This window comes from Mya arenaria, chromosome 13, assembly GCF_026914265.1.
Source record: "Mya arenaria isolate MELC-2E11 chromosome 13, ASM2691426v1".
NCBI lineage: Eukaryota > Metazoa > Mollusca > Bivalvia > Myida > Myidae > Mya > Mya arenaria.
The window spans coordinates 42,062,038-42,082,643 of record NC_069134.1 but is presented as its reverse complement, the minus strand read 5'-3'; the positions used below and the strand labels follow the sequence as shown (position 1 = coordinate 42,082,643).

The 20,606-nt window shown below is 34.7% G+C and overlaps 1 protein-coding gene across 1 annotated transcript; it reads left to right on the top strand.

Annotated features, from left to right (window-relative positions):
- The first annotated feature begins 6,555 nt into the window (after window positions 1-6,555).
- LOC128215271 (uncharacterized) lies at window positions 6,556-9,283 on the top strand. The gene is made up of 3 exons (XM_052921977.1): window positions 6,556-6,685; window positions 7,468-7,598; window positions 8,174-9,283. Exons 1-3 carry the CDS (start codon window positions 6,556-6,558, stop codon window positions 9,281-9,283), a joined length of 1,371 nt encoding a protein of 456 aa, XP_052777937.1.
- Window positions 9,284-20,606: the final 11,323 nt, after the last annotated feature.

Below are 20,606 nucleotides of genomic sequence, written 5' to 3'. Positions count from 1 at the left end.
TTTTAGCCCGTCCTCAATTCATAATTCATAATCAAACGTCAGCGAGCATAGGGCTGGGACACAAATTCAATCACGTCTTTTACGAAATGACGTTATGTTCGCATACAATTTGGCGAGCTTTTCTTAAAACAAACAAACAATTTACTATCGTTTTATACCCATTGTAGGCATATAATAAAACGATAAATGGTCTGCTCAGTGTAAGATTGCAACATATTTCACCTATTGAACAAACAAAGTAAATATTTCACTCGTTGCTTCGTCCCTCGTCGAATATAGGTTTTGGTGGTCACTCAGTGGAATATACCACAATCTTACACAAAAACAAACAATTATTTCTCTATATATTTATTTTAAGCGGTCCTGAAATACTTCAGTGTTTCAAAGTTTATTTGCAATCAACATAATTTGCCTTTAGCCATTTACAAAATATAACCACTATATGGCAAAGACATTACATACATACTGTTTATCAAATGAGTATATAACATCAAGCTTACGGCACTCGATATGTGATATGTGACCTACGTTTATTTAGTATTTCATTAAGGAAAATTAGGACAAAATCAAGTCGTTGAGTAGAAAAAATCCATAGCGATGAGGGGAAGAAGATTAAAAAGGAGTTTAATATGCTTTACTATTTTGATTTCACTTCTTTTAGTTGTTTTTCTACTTATGGATCGCCATAGCATACCCGCTAGAACTGGAGGTAAATCATTTTTTTCAGTTATTGTTTTTTTTTTAAATATTATGTTTTATTCACAAATACCCAAGTTTAAAAAGCGCCAAAATATTGCTAATATTATTCTATCTGTATAAAAATCATATGCTTTTTGTTTTTATTATTTAAAGCAAATGAGTTTTACATGATAATGCATTAAAACGAAAACTAATGATTTTGATATCGACCTGTATTGTGCGTGAAAAGCGTTACAGTTACTTGGTCGTTGGACTGCATTTTTGGCCAAGTGAGGTACCTGATTCGAGCGATTGGTCCCTAGGGTAATCTCTTGGACTGAGAATCATAAAAAAATGTGTTTTAGTACTCTATGATAAACACAATAAACAAATAATCCACTTTTAGTCGTATATTTTTACATATTAAATATTTCAAAATTTCATACAATCTTTTCTTCTCATTCCAAGAGATCACCCTTAGGACCAAATCGCTCGAATCAGGTAGCTCAACTGGCCAAAAATGCTTTCCAAATACCAAGTAACTGTGTGATAACGTGTCATTTCAAAGACAAATGGTCACAGAATGAGGTAAAGGTGAAAAGGTTTGTTTCTCAAATAAAAATAAAAAATTACATGCGTGTATATATTTAGCAATTAAAGCTGCCATCTCACAGATATACCGTTTTTACAACTTTTTTTATTTTTTGTCTTGGAAAGAACAATTTTTGCGTAAATATCTGCAAACCAATGATAAAAGATCAGATCGCAGATTTTCATATTTCCGTTCGAAATTTAAGGCTTTACGCCTTAAACCGTTACTAACGGTTTAAGAAAAGTGCATAAAAGTCAATAAAAAGCTCTAATGTGAATGAAGAGCTCTATTGTTAATGAAGAGCTCTATTGTAGGTGAAGAGCTCTATTGTAGGTGAAGAGCTATATTGTTAATGAAGAGCTCTATTGTAGGTGAAGAGCTATATTGTTAAGGAAGAGCTCTGTTGTTAATGAGAAGCTCTATTGTTAATGAAAAAGCTTTATTGTCAATAAAAAGCTCTAATGCGAATGAAGAGCTCTATTGTTAACAATTATTTAAAATATAACAGAATTTAAAAACATTACAAAGCATTCTTTGTTTCGCTGAAAAGCGTTAGTGACGCTTTTGAAAATTGAATGACATTTGGCTTGGATTTACAAAATTATGTTTCAACCAATTGCTGTTCGGGTTTTGTTTATAAAAGAAAGTACCAACATAAAACCTGTAAACGAGCCCATTTAACATAAAATTATTACATCATTTTGTTGAATATTACCCGTTCTTCGAAGTAACTTGAAATTAATGTATTGTATTAGTAGCTCATAAAACATTCTACACAACATAATTTCTGAAAGATCTACAGATGAAAAGTTTTTTAATGTCACATTATTTTCATCCATGTTCCAAAAGGTTGTTTTGTTCATAAAAGAAAGTGAAATAACCCATTAAAGAAATAATATTTGGCAGACTGACAAAGAGGCAGACAAACCGACATGGTGCCGTATTTTAAGTTCGTTCAATAAAATATTATTTAGGGCAAAGTTGTCAAATCTTTTATTCATACATCTAGCTTAACAGCTTTCCTATTAAAAGTGGTCCCAAACTATATGATATTATATTTTTCAGGTCAAAATAATGATATTTATGGAAAACAGACAAAATCAATCGACTATTTATGATAAAAGTAGCTTGTAACATTGTAGTTTTCAATAATTTCCTTATTGACCTGTAAGTTGATAACGCTCAATAATATAAGTATCTATCATGTGTTTCCGGTACGGATGGAAAAATCCTACCCAATGGCACGCGCGTAAGACGGTAACGAGGCTTGCCAAGGGTTTGATTTTTCTAGAAACATGATTGATATTTTTTCTTGGATATCTTAAATGATCATTTTGTGGAAAAAATGACGTAGAAAACGCACTTTTGTCCATTTCACCAAAAGCGCGTGCGACGTTGTTTACTGACGGCATAGAGCGCAGTAATTTTAAATCACTATTGACGTCAAATAGTTCCTCTAAAATCGCGTTTATACGATGATCAATTCAAAGTCTTGCATACTTATATATTTGATTGCGCTTTATTGAAATGGCATAATATACTTTTCATAAACCATACAATAAAAGAAATAAGAAGTGGCGCGTTGTTGCGCCTGACTCTTCTTACATGGGGGGTGTAAGACGCGTTTTTAGCTCGACTATTCTAAGAATAAGGAGGGCTATACTACTCGCCCCGGCGTCGGCATCCGGTTAAAGTTCGAGGGCAAGTTGGGATTTTCACTTATAAGTCCAATACCCTTCCTTCAATTGACTTAATACTTCACACCGTTGTTCAGTTGGGCCATAACATAATGAGGTTAGATAACTCCATATTATCCTTTATACAAATTATGGCTCCTGATTGACTATGGAACTTAGGTTAAAGTTTTAGGGCAGGTTGGGATATATTTTAATAACTTCTATACCCCTTTGTTCAATTGACTTAATACTTTACACAATTGTTCAGGACCATCACACAATGAGGTTACATAACTCCATATTATCCTTAATACAAGGTATGGCACCTGATTAGGTTAAAGTTTAAGGGCAGGTTAAAGTTTTAGGGCAAGTTGGGATTTTAATAAAAAAACAACCTTTTATACCCTTCATTCAATGCACTTAATACTACGCAGACTTATTGACGACCATCTTACAACAAGGAACATAACTCCATTTTAACCCTTCATACAAATTATGGCCCTTGAATGATTTTATTTTTAATTTTTCTTTTAAATTCTTTTGAAAGGCACATTTTTATATTCTTAACCGCATTTTCATATTGAATGACTTGTGTCATTGTTCGAGCGGGCTGGTGGGAGGGCAGCGTCAAAGTCACCTCATGTATCGAATGATTTTAGCTTTTTAGCTCGGTTTGACATAAAGAGACCAAACTTGGTGAATACGAAGAGTTTATGGAGACTTTTTATTGGAATGCGTTTGAGGCCCCTAGGATCAAGGTCAAGATTACTATTTATAGAAAGAGGGTTGGTATTGAATAACTTAAGTAAGGGTCTACATATTGGGACAAAACTTGGTATATAGGAAGAGTTTATAGAGACTTTTCCTGAGATTGTGTTTTGGGCCCCGAGAGTTATGGTCTAGGTCAAGGTCACTGTTGCTAAAAATAGAAATATGGTTAGAACTAAATAACTCAAGTAAGGGTTGACATATTGTGACCAAACTTGGTATATAGGTCAAGTTTATGCAGAGCTTTCATGGATTGCCTTTGGCCCCCTAGGGTCAAGGTCACTGTTTCTAAAAATATTAATGTTTCAGTTATGGTTGACATACTGTGACTAAACTTGATATGTCCGAAGAGTTTATGGATGACTTCCATGGGATTGTGTTTGGGGCCTTCGGATCAAGGTCACTGTTACAAAAAATAGAAGAAAGCAGTTGAAACTGAATCTCTTTTGCCAATCATTAAAAACCTGGTTTTGTCACATCGCGATTCTTGTTCACTTTTTAATTTGATTGTTTTATTGCCTTTGACAGGAACATAATACATCGTTATTGTATTCACTTCTAAGTCAAAGCGGCGTAATCGAGCGCGCTGTCTTACGACAGCTCTTGTTACAGCACTAGTCACTTGACCAGAAACACACGTTTGGGTATGCAAGAACAACTTATTTTACCTCTAGTATAAAATTCATTTTATTGTTAGGGCACAGAATATATATATATTATTGCTCGGATTTTAGCCCCAAAAAATGGAGCGAGCGAGTTTCTTTTTACAATTTGGTCAATTTTCATAAAATCCGTTGCACGCGAAGGGTGATTAGGTTTCAAAACCTAAATTTCAAAAAGAAAGATTGTTCAATATAATAATAATAATAATAATAATAATAATAATAATAATAATAATAATAATAATAATAATAAAAATAACCCATTTGAATACAATTTTGAACTTAATCTTGTGATATAATGCCATCTTGTATTTTTTGGTCCTCATTATTCATAGTTACATAAAATTAAGTTAAAAAAATGTTATCAATACTGTTACACATCCAATGGATGCTAATTTTCAAACATTCCGTTGTAATAAGCATCAATTTATTAACATAAAAGGTTATTTGCCCATAAAATTGGTAAATTAATCCTTTTCAATGAAATTATGGTTGCCAAGACATCACAAAATCTTGTTCTTTTATGAATATAGTATGAAATTAGATGTAGTTCACGTTCAACATATTAATATTCAATAAACATTCGTATTTAAGGCATTTAATTAGGCCAAAGGAAGCACCACAACTATTTATTAACAAAATTAAGATAAATGGCGGCCATCTTGAATATTGGCAGCCATATTGGATGAACCCAGAGGGGTTTCTGACCCTTTTTTAATCATATTAAGGTATTAGCCATATAATAGAATATATTTTATAAAAGCTTTAACCAACAACATAGTTATAATCATGGTACACTATGGGACTTTTATCCAAATTCTAAAGATTTTTAACGTGAATTAAAAATGTTATTTGTGTTTTTGATTACGCCCACCCCCGAACTTCAACGGCTACAAAGAGCGACAAGTAACTATTTCGTCGAAATTATCGCATTATCAGAGATTAAGTTATTAACACAAAAGTTTCTAGTTAAATAAACTTCAGTAAACAGAAAACTAAAAATCAAACGAAAACAATATTGAAAGATATGGAAAAAAACATATTGTTTTTTTTCTTGTGCCTTTTCAAAACAGAGCACTTTTTCGATGATTTTTTGTTTGATGTTTGGAAATATATAGCAGCTTTATTAAAATAAAAAAAATAGTTAACTATAAGGCAAGCTGGTGAAATCATTTAAGTATTTTCTATAATGTCTATTGGACATCTTTGTAGTAAATTTATGGTAGTTTGCCGTCCAGTTTTAAAGAATATATATATAATGTCATGTAACCATACATTTTTATACCTAATAAAATGCTTAAAAATCAACCTTATTCTTGAAAAAAAAAATGATGAAGCTTAATTCGACTTTTTAATTAAATGTTCTCTTTCAAATAAATGCAATTTACTTATGATATTAGCTCAGAATGCAGTGTTTAAAACATAAGTGTAATTTTAAACTAAAATATGTGAAGAAACAAGAACACTAAAGCGGGTGGAAATGTCCCTCCAAAAATGACAGAGCGAAAGTTCTCGACTGTGTTTTTATTACGTGTAAAATATATTTGACCATCTGTTTTAATATGACATTGGTATTCTAACATTTATATTTTTTAGAAATAATTCTTCACTCTTCAACATTTGAAGTTTGGTCTTTTCCCATGCGGTTGTACTTGTAAGGTGTGCACAGATGATAACTAATCAATTTTGAGTTAATGCTGATTTGGTTTTCATGCCCCTTTAGGCACTTTACCTATCAAGAATGTTTTGCTGTAAAGGAAAACAATTTGTATCTCAAAACATTTCTTACCAATTAGTATAGATAATTATACAGTCATACATATACAAAATAAAATAAAGTCGAATATATTTCAGTACACTCAGGAAGTAATAGTTATTTATGATGAAACTGCTTAAGGGCAAAGGAAAAGATAAACAGTTTAATATTTCTCCACTTTATTTTGAAAAAACAAGCTGATACATATAAATATTTAATGTTATTCAAAGCGGTGGTGAAATTTATTGATACACAAATTATAATGTTTTCAAAGCTGTGCGACTGATGAAATTTATCTATAAAATCGATCGATCGATCATCATCATCATCATCACCACCACCACCACCACTGCCACCACCGCTTGATTATTGAATGCAATGTGTTTATAAAAACAAAAGCCAGTCCATATATGTTTATATGAAATGCTCCTCATCCCCAGAAGCGGCTGTCTTGTGGACAGATATGGCGGTCAAATCCGCTCTAATGGACCCAAGATAGTTTCCAATGCAGGCTGGAATTATTCAAAACCTGCTGTTGACTTTGTAATATTCAGTAATTTTCCTGCCTGAAAGAAATTAGACTTCTAATTGTCAACCAGCAGAAACTACCACCGTACAAATCCAAATGCAAAAGTATTATACATTTTGCACTCATATCCGTTTTGGCGAAGGGCAAAGGGCGAGGCACAAATATGTAGTTGTTGAGCATACGGTTGATAATGATTCCAGACACAGCGGGGCTTTGACAGAATAGGCGAGATCTACACCAAGCAAATGAGATTTGTAAATAATTAGTGTCCGAGCATTCATGGGTTCGAGCCCCAAACCACGCACAGTTCCACACAGTTAACTTTGAACATATGCATTTTGTAAGCAAATAACGGATATATACATGTATGATGGTATGTTAGAAATAAGTCGCGTACCAAAACACATAAAATGATTATATATTTTTTTAATTCATTTTTTTTCTTAGATAAAATAATCAAGATAAAGGGTACATACTCATTTACATGCATCAAACACATAAGTACATGTAAAAATATGAACATGCTGTCTAAACATTTAGCTAATAACATCATTCAAGAATTCCAAAGATAAATTAAAACACACACTTTTTGAATCATATAAACGTACAAAACTGCTCACGGTCTACTTACATTTACAACCCTTTCACACGAATATTCCAGTTTCATGTTCTTTCGTCACAAAATCTTTTCTGACGCGTATATTTCACCATAGTAATCCGTGTTTTACTGTAATAGATCAATTTGTTAGATGTATTTGTACTACATTTCTTATGATGTCCGACTCATGTTTTTTCTGTATTTTTAGTTATCACAATTAAAGACAGAATCGGTCTCGAGTATGACGCGGAAGAAAAACCAAAACTTTCAAACGGTTCGAGTGGCGGAATATCAAAAGCTTCAAGGGATGAAATGCAACAAACTCTTCATAATTCTACGGTTAGTTGCTGAAATCAAATATGTCTTTATTCAGTTTCAATGTTTTAAAAATATTGAGCTGAACTGTTTTGATTAGTTAAAAGCTGCAGTCTCACAGATTTACCACTTTTACCAACTTTTTTATTTTTTATTTTGGAAAGTTCTGCAAACCAATGATATAAGATTGCTGACAAAGGATCAGATCGCAGATTTTTATACTTCCGTTCAAAAATTAATGCTTTATGGCTTAAACCTTATAAAACTTTATAACGGTTTAAGAAAAATGCATAAAACATCAATTTTTGAACTTAAATATAAAAATCTGCGATCTAAATTTTTGTCAGCAGTCTTATATAACTGGTTTCCATTGATTTTCGCAAAAAAAATGGCTCGTTCCAAGACATACAAAATAAAAAGTTGTCAAAACGTCCAATCTGTGAGAGTGCAGCTTTAAGCTAAGTAACTGGACTGTCCCTGTTGTTTGCTTTTTGTTCTAAGCGTATCTTTAATTGTTTTTGTTTTTTACATTATTCCATTTCTTTATCTCATCATCTTTATTGTACTTGCTGTATTTAAAAAAAATGTTCTTATTGTAGTCCACTGTATCAAGACGATTTACAGACAGAAGTAACCAACTTCAAAAGTACTGCGAGGAAAAGAAACTCACGAGTAATTGCAAGACCAGTTTTAAAAACATGTTTTATGTCCCTTCAAGAAATATTGTTTTCTGTGGTATTGAAAAGACAGGAAGTTCTTTTTGGAGAAGAATTCTTAGAATAGTTGGAGGAGCGGGAGACGGGCAATCAAATCCCTCTCTTTTGAAAATCGGCTATGCCTACCAGGAAGAAGGATATCGTTCGTTGACGAAAGCGTCTCTGAGCGAAGTCCGGGAAATATTTCGAAATTCTACAAGTATAATGTTTGTTCGAAATCCTTTTGGACGATTGTTCTCTGGTTGGCTGGATAAACTGTACAACCCTAATTGGGTTTTTTGGCAATCGTATGGACCTTCAATGGGCAGTCCTGCAGTTCAGTCAAATGTATCTAAATGTGGGTATGACGTTCCATTTGAAAACTTTGTAAAGTACGTAACTAAATTAATCATGGACGGCTACTGTCTGGATGGCCATTTCTCTCCAAACTATGATCACTGCAAACCATGCTTATTTCAGTTCAACTTTATCGGCCATTATGAAACGTTAAAAGAAGATACGGAACATATTATTAATTCTCTTAACCTAAGCAAAGTTGTGACCTTGAACGATTTCGAAAGTAATGCGGGCAAGGATGCTATAGAAGACGCAGTCGACTGGGTTTTTAAACATAAAACTGTTCTTCGAAAGTGTAACGTAACGTTCCATTGTGCTTTGTTTAAAGTGTGGAATCGACTACAAAGTCGAGGATTTATAAGTACAAAAAGTGCATTTCCGTATTCCTCCGTCTCAAAAGCAAACCAGACGACCTCAGAAGACTTTAAAAAGCTGTTGTATGAATCAAGTTCGCAGAATTCTATAGCAGATATGAAAGCAAGTCGAGCACGATCGTTTCACCAAGCAATAACAAACCTCTCGAAAGATTTAGTATCACAAATTGAAAAAGCGTTTCGAATTGACTTTGAAATATTTGGATATGGCAAAGAAGGTTTCGAAGAAGTGTTGGAATCGAAATACCCAAAACACGTCTTTTTCAAAGACTGTCATATATAGTATAACTTGATTATTCCCACATTTTAAAAAGACTAAAGAGGATATAAAAAAACATATGAAAACTTGACTGAAATGTTAAACGATATAATTAAGCCGGGATGGAAAGAGGGCAGTGCATTTGACAGAGCTACGATTCGGGCAAAAGTTAAACATGAATTGTTGTAATGTGCACGTCTGAGGGTTATAACTTGGAATTGTCGTTCAGAAAGAATAGGATTCGATCAACACAAATATATTCATTATACAAACCAGCATTTAGTGTGAAAGCCTTATAAGTGTATGTAGATGTTGTGAATCCCAAGAAACTGTGTCATTTTGATAACACAGTATATCCTGAAAATATCTTCTATTTAGCTCGCTATTCTATGCATCTTTAAACAATCTTCATTGATTTGAACTGTGACAAGTAAAGAAGTAAAGACTGTTGACAAAAACACCACTTTCAGCGTGAAAGACCAGGATTACGGAAGTGATAAAGCTACACTTGTATAGCAAAAGAATAAATTAAAATAAAAGCGGCTTCTTAATCAAATGTAAGAAACAGAAAGGGCGACGACAACTACTTTTTTCATTTGTGTAGCCAGTGAATGGTGACCTCCCGTATGTTTAGTAAAGGCAAACGCAACTCAGGATATAAGGCATACATACACAACAAGCACACATTTGGACTGTGCCTTATGTTTATTTAAAACAACAATAGTTTTTAAGTTTCTTAGGTACATAATTTTAAACAGGGTTTTCGCAGAGTTTACAATAAAACTCAAGGATATGAATTTAACTTAGTATTACCATTATAAACACAGAACCATTTCGGCAAGGCATAACTTTAATAACTGCACGAAATTTTCCGTGTTTGGCGGAGACTGCCGAGTTGTTACAATTGTTCTGAAAGCCTGCAATACACATATCGAAGAGATGTTTCAATTCCATTTATAAAGGTCACGTTATTGACTATAAACAACATTATTATAACCAAGGAAAAGAAAACGATGTGCTAATTTCGTCTCAACCTTCAAGGGGATGAACTACGTCGATTTAATTGATTGCATTATGCACCAGTCAATTGTACTCCCCCCCCCCCCGGGAAATTGGCCGTGTTTTTACCTTTCAGGTGGCCCTGCAGTGCCGGGTGAATGCGGTGGTTTTGTCTTCGCTTTAAATATAGCGGGGAATGGGCCTTACCTAGGGTCACTGGGGTGCGGGGGCATTTGGCGGGGATTGTACCATTTGTTCGTGCCCGTAACGGTGGATTGTAGCGGGGATTTTAGCTGGGCTGGCTGGACCGAAAGTCAAAGTCCCCGCTATTCCCCGGACCTGGGGGGGGGGGCGTGGTTACACATTACTGGTGCATTACGTCATATGATGGCATTGTCATACACAACCAACATTCTCACAAGCATAATGAAATACTTCAATGATTGAGCCTAAAAACATACGACGGTATTAATTGTAAATTGAATGTATACGCCATAATTGCAAATGTATGCAAATGTATGTGTCATGTTTGTATCATCATCGATATCAGTAATATGTTAAATACATTCTGCGTCTTTAATATTTTATCTATTTTATGTTGAATGATTATGTTGTAGGTTATGTTATGTCTTTTTATAGATATGAGCTTTCCTAAAGCAGAATAAAATAGTCCATAGAGTAGACGTGACTTGTGGCCATGAACCATTTTACAACTATACCAATTCCTTTGCAACTGTTAATTTCAGACGTTCGCAAACGTTTAAAAAACGTTCGACCGAAAGTTATGATGGGGTAAATATTGACCAAAACACATGGCGACTGCCAGACAATTTTTCAAAAGCAAGGTTGGATTCTACTAGTAGAAAGAATGGTGTTACTGTGTAGTAAATACAACATATATTGCATCGAAGAAATGTATGATAGTGATAGTGTGAATGTATGTTTTGTATGTTGCTTAATATGTATAGTACATGTGTTTTTGTAATACTTTTTGTGTGAAGGCCATGCTGGAAATAAGTAGTATGTCTGTAATGATTGTACACTTAGTATGTAACCTTCGTTAAATAAAGTTGTTATTATTATTATTATTATTATTATTATTATTATTATCCGAAGACCTGTGTAAATAGCACCCAGACGTTGTAGATCTAACTTCATACGTCAAAGATCAAAAGTCATTACCATTAAACAAATATATACTGAGAGAACAATTAATTAGATAAAAGTGACACTTTTATTCAAAATCAATACATACACACGATTAACAAACATAAATTTTGAATGATAGACCTTCAACGTCTTACTAAATAATGCATTAATGGACAATATTTGTAACTGTTTATTTATTAGCTGAAAACGCAAAAATATTAAATGATTGGTGAAACTAAAAAAAAACGTGTCTTCTGCACCTTTCTTTCAAATTAGACTCGGTATCCTTTATAAGAGCCATCGATTTCAACAGTTATTAATTTTTTTGGGTGAATTTAAACAATTGTATTAAACATGGTACTTTACGTAAATTTGAATTGAATTCTAATGACTGGATGGAAATGATTTCGTTAAATAATGAACCTTTTAAAAAAGTAAAAAGTATGGACTGCTGAAATTCGGACGGGTACTTTAAGTTACCAAACTGCATTTCTTCAAACTCGCGCGTTATAACAAAGGGGTACAAAGCGGTGTTTGTTTTCGTAAAGTTACACGTGCGTAACAAAAAAAAAGTATTTTATAAATGTTTAACGTTTCGTGAATGTACTTTGAATAAGTATATTTCTTTGGGAGAGGGGTGGCTTTGATTCTAGAAATAACTCTTAATTGAAGAGAGCAAGACCCAAACTTACGCAAACGATCAGCTAACTTCATTCAATGGCAGAATCTTTTCACCCACGTAAACATGTACCGTGTATAAACGTTGAATTTATGAGGAAATTGACTTAAAATTCACGCTTTGTGAAACTTTGTTAACCACATTGCATCTTTAATGTACGGAATGCCGTTAGGGCCATCGCCTATAAATGTGTTGATTTGAAACGCGATAGTACGATGTTGAAAACGCGACAATACGATGATGAAAACGCGATAGTACGTTGATGAAAATGCGATAGTACGATGATTCAAATGCGACAGAACGATAATGAAAACGCGAAATCACGATATTACGATGGTGAAAAAGCGAAAGAACGATGTTGAAAACACCATAGTTTATCGCATTATCATCATCGTACTGTCGTATTTTCGCGTTTTCATTATCGTACTATCGCGTTTCCACCACCGTAGTTTCGTGATTTCGCATTTTAATCATCGTACTATCGCGTTTCAGATCACCACATTCATAGGCGATGGCCCTAACGGCATTCCGTAATAATATAGGGATACTTTTTCAGTTTATCCATTTTAATTGTCGATCTGTTGAGTAAAGAATACCGAAGAGTAAAACAGATGAATGTTTAATAATTAATAAGCTTTAAGAAGACGTGAGGATATAATGTTTTTTTACGATAATATTCATTTTATTTTTAGCATGTTAAACCAATATTGCAATACGTGGTACATTTTACACTTATGTATAGTGTAAGGAAGCGTTAGAATTTTAAGTGCTTAAATTTGTATCTTATGAGTTCAATGCATTTTTAATTTGATTGTAAGTGTCGACAACACATTTTATACAAAATCGGGTTCCCGGCTTATGGCATACAAAGTACTAATTTTAAGAAGATAGTTGGGTAAAAACTTTTAAGTCGTATATTGATTTGAGCACTTAGAAAAAAACAAACAAATAACGTAAAAATACTACAGTGGGAGTGTGAATTACAATTTAATGATTGTTTACGTAGAATAAAGTAAGGATCAGCAGTTCAGAACGCACTTTTGTAAACCTAGATGATGAATACAAATCGTGATCGATTATCGTGTCATATAAAATGGGATTTTAAGCGAATTTCAGAAAGAACAAGTTTTATCAACCGAAGAAAGAGGTCCTGCAAAATATTTTTCAAAGTCACATTTATGTCTTCCAATATGATAAAAATCATGCATGTGTGGAGTTAAAAATACATACACGAATGCAATGTACATATCTTAAATGCTACCTAAATGGGAAGATAGATTTTTTAGAACTATTAGAATGGATGCAACTACCCGGAAGTATTTCATTGTTGGCCGACACCATAAGTCATAACTTAATTCAGCTCGTCACATTTACCTATATATTGAAACCAATACATATAATCAGAATGGTGGTCGGAGAAGTTCAAGAGCAAGTATATATTATTTTACAAACCGTATTTCGGAAAAAACAACAAAAAAACTTACAAACAAAGCACGGTTACAATGTAAATTATGTATTTCGGGAGGTCGAAGAACCTCTGTACAAGAAAATTATTGTATTTAACAACTTTAAGCCTTGCCATTGTCATGTGCCTCTCAACAGACTTTGTATTAGAATGTTTTACTACAGGACGTGTCCCTGTAGTTTTCATGGTACATAACCTTGCCTTGCACCCTTAAACAGGGTTTATATTTTACTACAGGACGTGTCCCTGTAGTTTTCATGGTACATAACCTTACCTTGCACCCTTAAACAGGGTTTATATTTTACTACAGGACGTGTCCCTGTAGTTTTCATGGTACATAACCTTACCTTGCACCCTTAAACAGGGTTTATATTTTACTGCAGGACGTGTCCCTGTAGTTTTCATGGTACATAACCTTGCCTTGCACCCTTAAACAGGGTTTATATTTTACTACAGGACAATCCCTGTCGTTTTCATGGTACAGAACCTTACCTTGCACCCTTAAACAGGGTTTATATTTTACTACAGGACGTGTCCCTGTAGTTTTCATGGTACATAACCTTGCCTTGCACCTTAAACAGGGTTTATATTTTACTACAGGACGTGTCCCTGTAGTTTTCATGGTACATAACATTGCCTTCACCCTTAAACAGGATTTATATTTTACTACAGGACGTGTCCCTGTAGTTTTCATGGTACATAACCTTGCCTTGCACCCTAAACAGGGTTTATATTTTATTACAGGACAATTCCCTGTAGTTTTCATGGTACATAACCTTACCTTGCACCCTTAAACAGGGTTAATATTTTGCTACAGGACAAGTCCCTGTAGTTTTCATGGTACATTACCTTGCCTTGCACCCTAAAAAGGGTTTATATTTTACTACAGGACAAGTCCCTGTAGTTTTCATGGTACATAACCTTACCTTGCACCCTTAAACAGGGTTTATATTTTACTACAGGACAAGTCCTTGTAGTTTTCATGGTACATAACCTTGCCTTGCACCCTTAAACAGGGTTTATATTTTACTACAGGACAAGTCCCTGTAGTTTTCATGGTACATAACCTTACCTTGCACCCTTAAACAGGGTTTATATTTTACTAAAGGACAAGTCCCTGTAGTTTTCATGGTACATAACCTTGCCATGCACCCTAAACAGGGTTTATATTTTACTACAATACAAGTCTCTGTAGTTTTCATGGTACATAACCTTGCCTTGCACCCTAAACAGGGTTAATATTTTACTACAGGACAAGTCCCTGTAGTTTTCATGGTACATTACCTTGCCTTGCACCCTTAAACAGGGTTTATATTTTACTACAGGACAAGTCCCTGTAGTTTTCATGGTACATAGCCTTGCCTTGCACCCTTAAACAGGGTTTATATTTTACTACAGGACAGGTCCCTGTCGTTTTCATGGTACATAACCTAGCCTTGCACCCTTAATCAGGGTTTATATTTTACTACAGGTCATGTCCCTGTAGTTTTCATGGTACATAACCTTGCCTTGCACCATTAAGCAGTGTTTATATTTTACTACAGGACAAGTCTCTGTAGTTTTCATGGTACATAACCTTGCCTTGCACCCTTAAACAGTGTTTATATTTTACTACAGGACAAGTCCCTGTAGTTTTCATGGTACATAACCTTGCCTTGCACCCTTAAACAGGGTTTATATTTTACTACAGGACATGTCCCTGTCGTTTTCATGGTACATAACCTTGCCTTGCACCCTTAATCAGGGTTTATATTTTACTACAGGTCATGTCCCTGTAGTTTTCATGGTACATAACCTTACATTGCACCCTTAAACAGGGTTTATATTTTACTACAGGAGGTGTCCCTGTAGTTTTCATGGTACATAACCATGCCTTGCACCCTTAAACAGGGTTTATATTTTACTACAGGACAATCCCTGTAGTTTTCATGGTACATAACCTTACCTTGCACCCTTAAACAGGGTTTATATTTTACTACAGGACATGTCCCTGTCGTTTTCATGGTACATAACCTTGCCATGCACCCTTAATCAGGGGTTATATTTTACTACAGGTCATGTCCCTGTAGTTTCCATGGTACATAACCTTACCTTGCACCCTTAAACAGGGTTTATATTTTACTACAGGACATGTCCCTGTAGTTTTCATGGTACATTACCATGCCTTGCACCCTTAAACAGGGTTTATATTTTACTACAGGACAATCCCTGTAGTTTTCATGGTACATAACCTTGCCATGCACCCTTAAACAGGGTTTATATTTTACTACAGGACAAGTCCCTGTAGTTTTCATGGTACATAACCTTGCCATGCACCCTAAACAGGGTTTATATTTTACTACAATACAAGTCTCTGTAGTTTTCATGGTACATAACCTTGCCTTGCACCCTAAAAAGGGTTTATATTTTACAACAGGACAAGTCCCTGTAGTTTTCATGGTACATTACCTTGCCTTGCACCCTTAAACAGGGTTTATATTTTACTACAGGACAAGTCCCTGTATATTTCATGGTACATAACCTTGCCTTGCACCCTTAAACAGGGTTTATATTTTACTACAGGACAGGTCCCTGTCGTTTTCATGGTACATAACCTTGCCTTGCACCCTTAATCAGGGGTTATATTTTACTACAGGTCATGTCCCTGTAGTTTTCATGGTACATAACCTTGCCTTGCACCCTTAAACAGTGTTTATATTTTACTACAGGACAAGTCTCTGTAGTTTTCATGGTACATGACCTTGCCTTGCACCCTTAAACAGTGTTTATATTTTACTACAGGACATGTCCCTGTTGTTTTCATGGTACATAACCTTGCCTTGCACCCTTAAACAGGGTTTATATTTTACTACAGGACATGTCCCTGTCGTTTTCATGGTACATAACCTTGCCTTGCACCCTTAATCAGGGTTTATATTTTACTACAGGACAATCCCTGTAGTTTTCATGGTACATAACCTTACCTTGCACCCTTAAACAGGGTTTATATTTTACTACATGACATGTCCCTGTCGTTTTCATGGTACATAACCTTGCCTTGCACCCTTAATCAGGGGTTATATTTTACTACAGGTCATGTCCCTGTAGTTTTCATGGTACATTACCATGCCTTGCACCCTTAAACAGGGTTTATATTTTACTACAGGACAATCCCTATAGTTTTCATGGTACATAACCTTGCCATGCACCCTTAAACAGGGTTTATATTTTACTACAGGACAAGTCCCGGTAGTTTTCATGGTACATAACCTTGCCATGCACCCTAAACAGGGTTTATATTTTACTACAGAACAAGTCCCTGTAGTTTTCATGGTACATAACCTTGCCTTGCACCCTTAAACAGGGTTTATATTTTACTACAGGACAATCCCTGTAGTTTTCATGGTACATAACCTTGCCTTGCACCCTTAAACAGGGTTTATATTTTAATACAGGACAAGTCCCTGTAGTTTTCATGGTACATAACCTTGCCATGCACCCTAAAAAGGGTTTATATTTTACTACAGGACAAGTCCCTGTAGTTTTCATGGTACATAACCTTGCCTTGCACCCTTAAACATGGTTTATATTTTAATACAGGACAAGTCCCTGTAGTTTTCATGGTACATAACCTTGCCTTGCACCCTTAAACAGGGTTTATATTTTACTACAGGACATGTCCCTGTCGTTTTCATGGTACATAACCTTGCCTTGCACCCTTAATCAGGGGTTATATTTTACTACAGGTCATGTCCCTGTAGTTTTCATGGTACATAACCTTGCCTTGCACCCTTAAACAGGGTTTATATTTTACTACAGGACGTGTCCCTGTAGTTTTCATGGTACATAACCTTGCCATGCACCTGAAACAGTGTTTATATTTTACTACAGTACGTGTCCCTGTAGTTTTCATGGTACATAACCTTGCCTTGCACCCTTAAACAGGATTTATATTTTACTACAGGACGTGTCCCTGTAGTTTTCATGGTACATAACCTTGCCATGCACCCTAAACAGGGTTTATATTTTATTACAGGACAAGTCCCTGTAGTTTTCATGGTACATAACCTTACCTTGCACCCTTAAACAGGGTTTATATTTTACTACAGGACAAGTCCCTGTAGTTTTCATGGTACATAACCTTGCCTTGCACCCTTTAACAGGGGTTCTATTTTACTACAGGAAATGTCCCTGTCGTTTTCATGGTACATAACCTTGCCTTGCACCCTTAATCAGGGGTTATATTTTACTACAGGACAAGTCCCTGTAGTTTTCATGGTACATAACCTTGCCTTGCACCCTTAAAACAGGGTTTATATTTTACTACAGGACAAGTCCCTGTAGTTTTCATGGTACATAACCTTGCCTTGGACCTAAAACAGGGTTTATATTTTATTACAGGACAAGTCCCTGTAGTTTTCATGGTACATAACCTTACCTTGCACCCTTAAACAGGGTTTATATTTTACTACAGGACAAGTCCCTGTCGTTTTCATGGTACATAACCTTAACTTGCACCCTTAAACAGGGTTTATATTTTACTACAGGACATGTCCCTGTCGTTTTCATGGTACATAACCTTAACTTGCACCCTTAAACAGGGTTTATATTTGACTATAGGATATATCCCTGTAGTTTTCATGGTACATAACCTTGCCTTGCACCCTTAAACAGGGGTTATATTTTACTACAGGTCATGTCCCTGTAGTTTTCTTGGTACATAACCTTGCCTTGCACCCTAAACAGGGTTTATATTTTACTACAGGACAAGTCCCTGTAGTTTTCATGGTACATAACCGTACCATGCACCCTTAAACAGAGTTTATATTTTACTACAGGACGTGTCCCTGTAGTTTTCATTGTACATAACCTTGCCTTGCACCCTTAAACAGGGTTTATATTTTACTACAGGACAAGTCCCTGTAGTTTTCATGGTACTTTACCTTGCCTTGCACCTTAAGCATGGTTTATATTTTACTACTGGACAATTCCCTGTAGTTTCCATGGTACATAACCTTGCCATGCACCCTTAAACAGGGTTTATATTTTACTACAGGACAAGTCCCTGTAGTTTTCATGGTACATAACCGTACCATGCACCCTTAAACAGAGTTTATATTTTACTACAGGACGTGTCCCTGTAGTTTTCATTGTACATAACCTTGCCTTGCACCCTTAAACAGGGTTTATATTTTACTACAGGACAAGTCCCTGTAGTTTTCATGGTACTTTACCTTGCCTTGCACCTTAAGCATGGTTTATATTTTACTACTGGACAATTCCCTGTAGTTTCCATGGTACATAACCTTGCCATGCACCCTTAAACAGGGTTTATATTTTACTTCAGGACGTGTCCCTGTAGTTTTCATGGTATTTAACCTGAGCTTTTGCCTCTAAGCAAGGTTAATATTTGAATGGTTGACTACTGGTCTTGTACCTGTAGTTTCCATCGTACATAACTTGCCTTGTACCTCCTAAAAGCCTAATTTTTGTTGTCCTTTTCTGTAATGAAACCTACGTACTTAGCTTGCTTGAACCTACTAAAAGCCTAGTTTGTGTTGTCCATTTCTATATTGAAACCTTCAGAACTGCATGGCACGCAGATCTGGGATCTGATAGACAGCACAGGGCATCCGATAGACAGCACAGGGCAATTAAAATTAAAATCAAAACACAGAATTTGTGTACTGTAGGGTGGGGTTTAAGCTAGGCCTTGAACATGAATCTTATTGTTATGATATTTAAACAAATGCTTATCAAAAGGTTTATCAGTTTAGATTAAAATGGTTAATATATGCAAAACATTGCAAACTTTGGAGAAATCCGCTGAAGCGAAAGTGCGTATAGAGTTATATAGGGAAAATATGGTTAAACAGTTCTCACGACTTAGTCTTTCAACAGATCAACTTAATTCCTACATATATGTTAGGATAATTCTTGCCCTTTAAGATGATGGTTTTGTATTAATTGTATGATTTTTACATTTTGGTCCTTTTTAAGGGTTTTGTTGGTCATTAAAAGTTACATTGAAATAAGAAGGAGCTAAAAATTGTTTTGCTATTTAAAGTTATTATAGACATCCGATCGCTTAGCTTCCAACGGATTACGATGCATAATTTTTTTATCTTTCAAATGACTTTTCGAAATAATGGATTTTTAAATATCTTTTGGTTCTTTTTAAACATTTATGTAAAATTTGTAGAATTTCGATGCCCAAAAATTCTGTATTCAACTGTACGGTAATGTTTTTTATGGCCCACCCCGCGGCGTATTCACAGCAGGATAGAAATAATCCATCGGCAAGGTTATGACACTGGGTATGACATGTGCAACGAAGTTTGTCATTTATAGCAATAAAATTATTCCATAACTATTTAGGATTTTTTTCTTTTATCATTATCATATTATTTAAATAATATATGACACTCGCGTATTCATCTATATGCAGTAAAGAAATGTCATATTTTGTGTAAAAATAGAAAGTAATATATTTAGCAAAAAAAGATTCCCATTTTTTACCGCATTCACTATTACAGACAGTTAAAACGTAACTCTTTTCTTATAAATATTAATGTTTCAAGTTTCATTGGCAATTTTGGAAATACATATGGGCCATGAAACATAATAAATAAGGGTATTCAAAGATAATAATTTACATATCTACATCGAGTCAACATGTTCATAATAATTGCACTCAACCAAACATGTTTATAAATTAAGGATAAATATAATTATTTTGATTAAGCAAAAAATGTGTAACATGGATTTTTGTCAGCATATTTTTAGTAACGAGTGCACTAGGGTTTCATAACGTGTCATAATGCCAATAAATCAACGTGTTGTTATGGTATAAAAGGGGTATGCCTGTCTTTTTGTCAATACAACATTAATGACATTTTAACTTGTATCGTTACTGGTATTAAATGATAGCAACTGCAGTTAAAATTTCATTTTAGCTGTTCCTTTTCGATATTTCACACCCAATTTTGTGTTACACTGTTAGAAAAATTACCAAACTGTAAAAATATAGGTGTGGAAATGGCCTCAATTAAATGTCTTGATAAACGATCAATTAT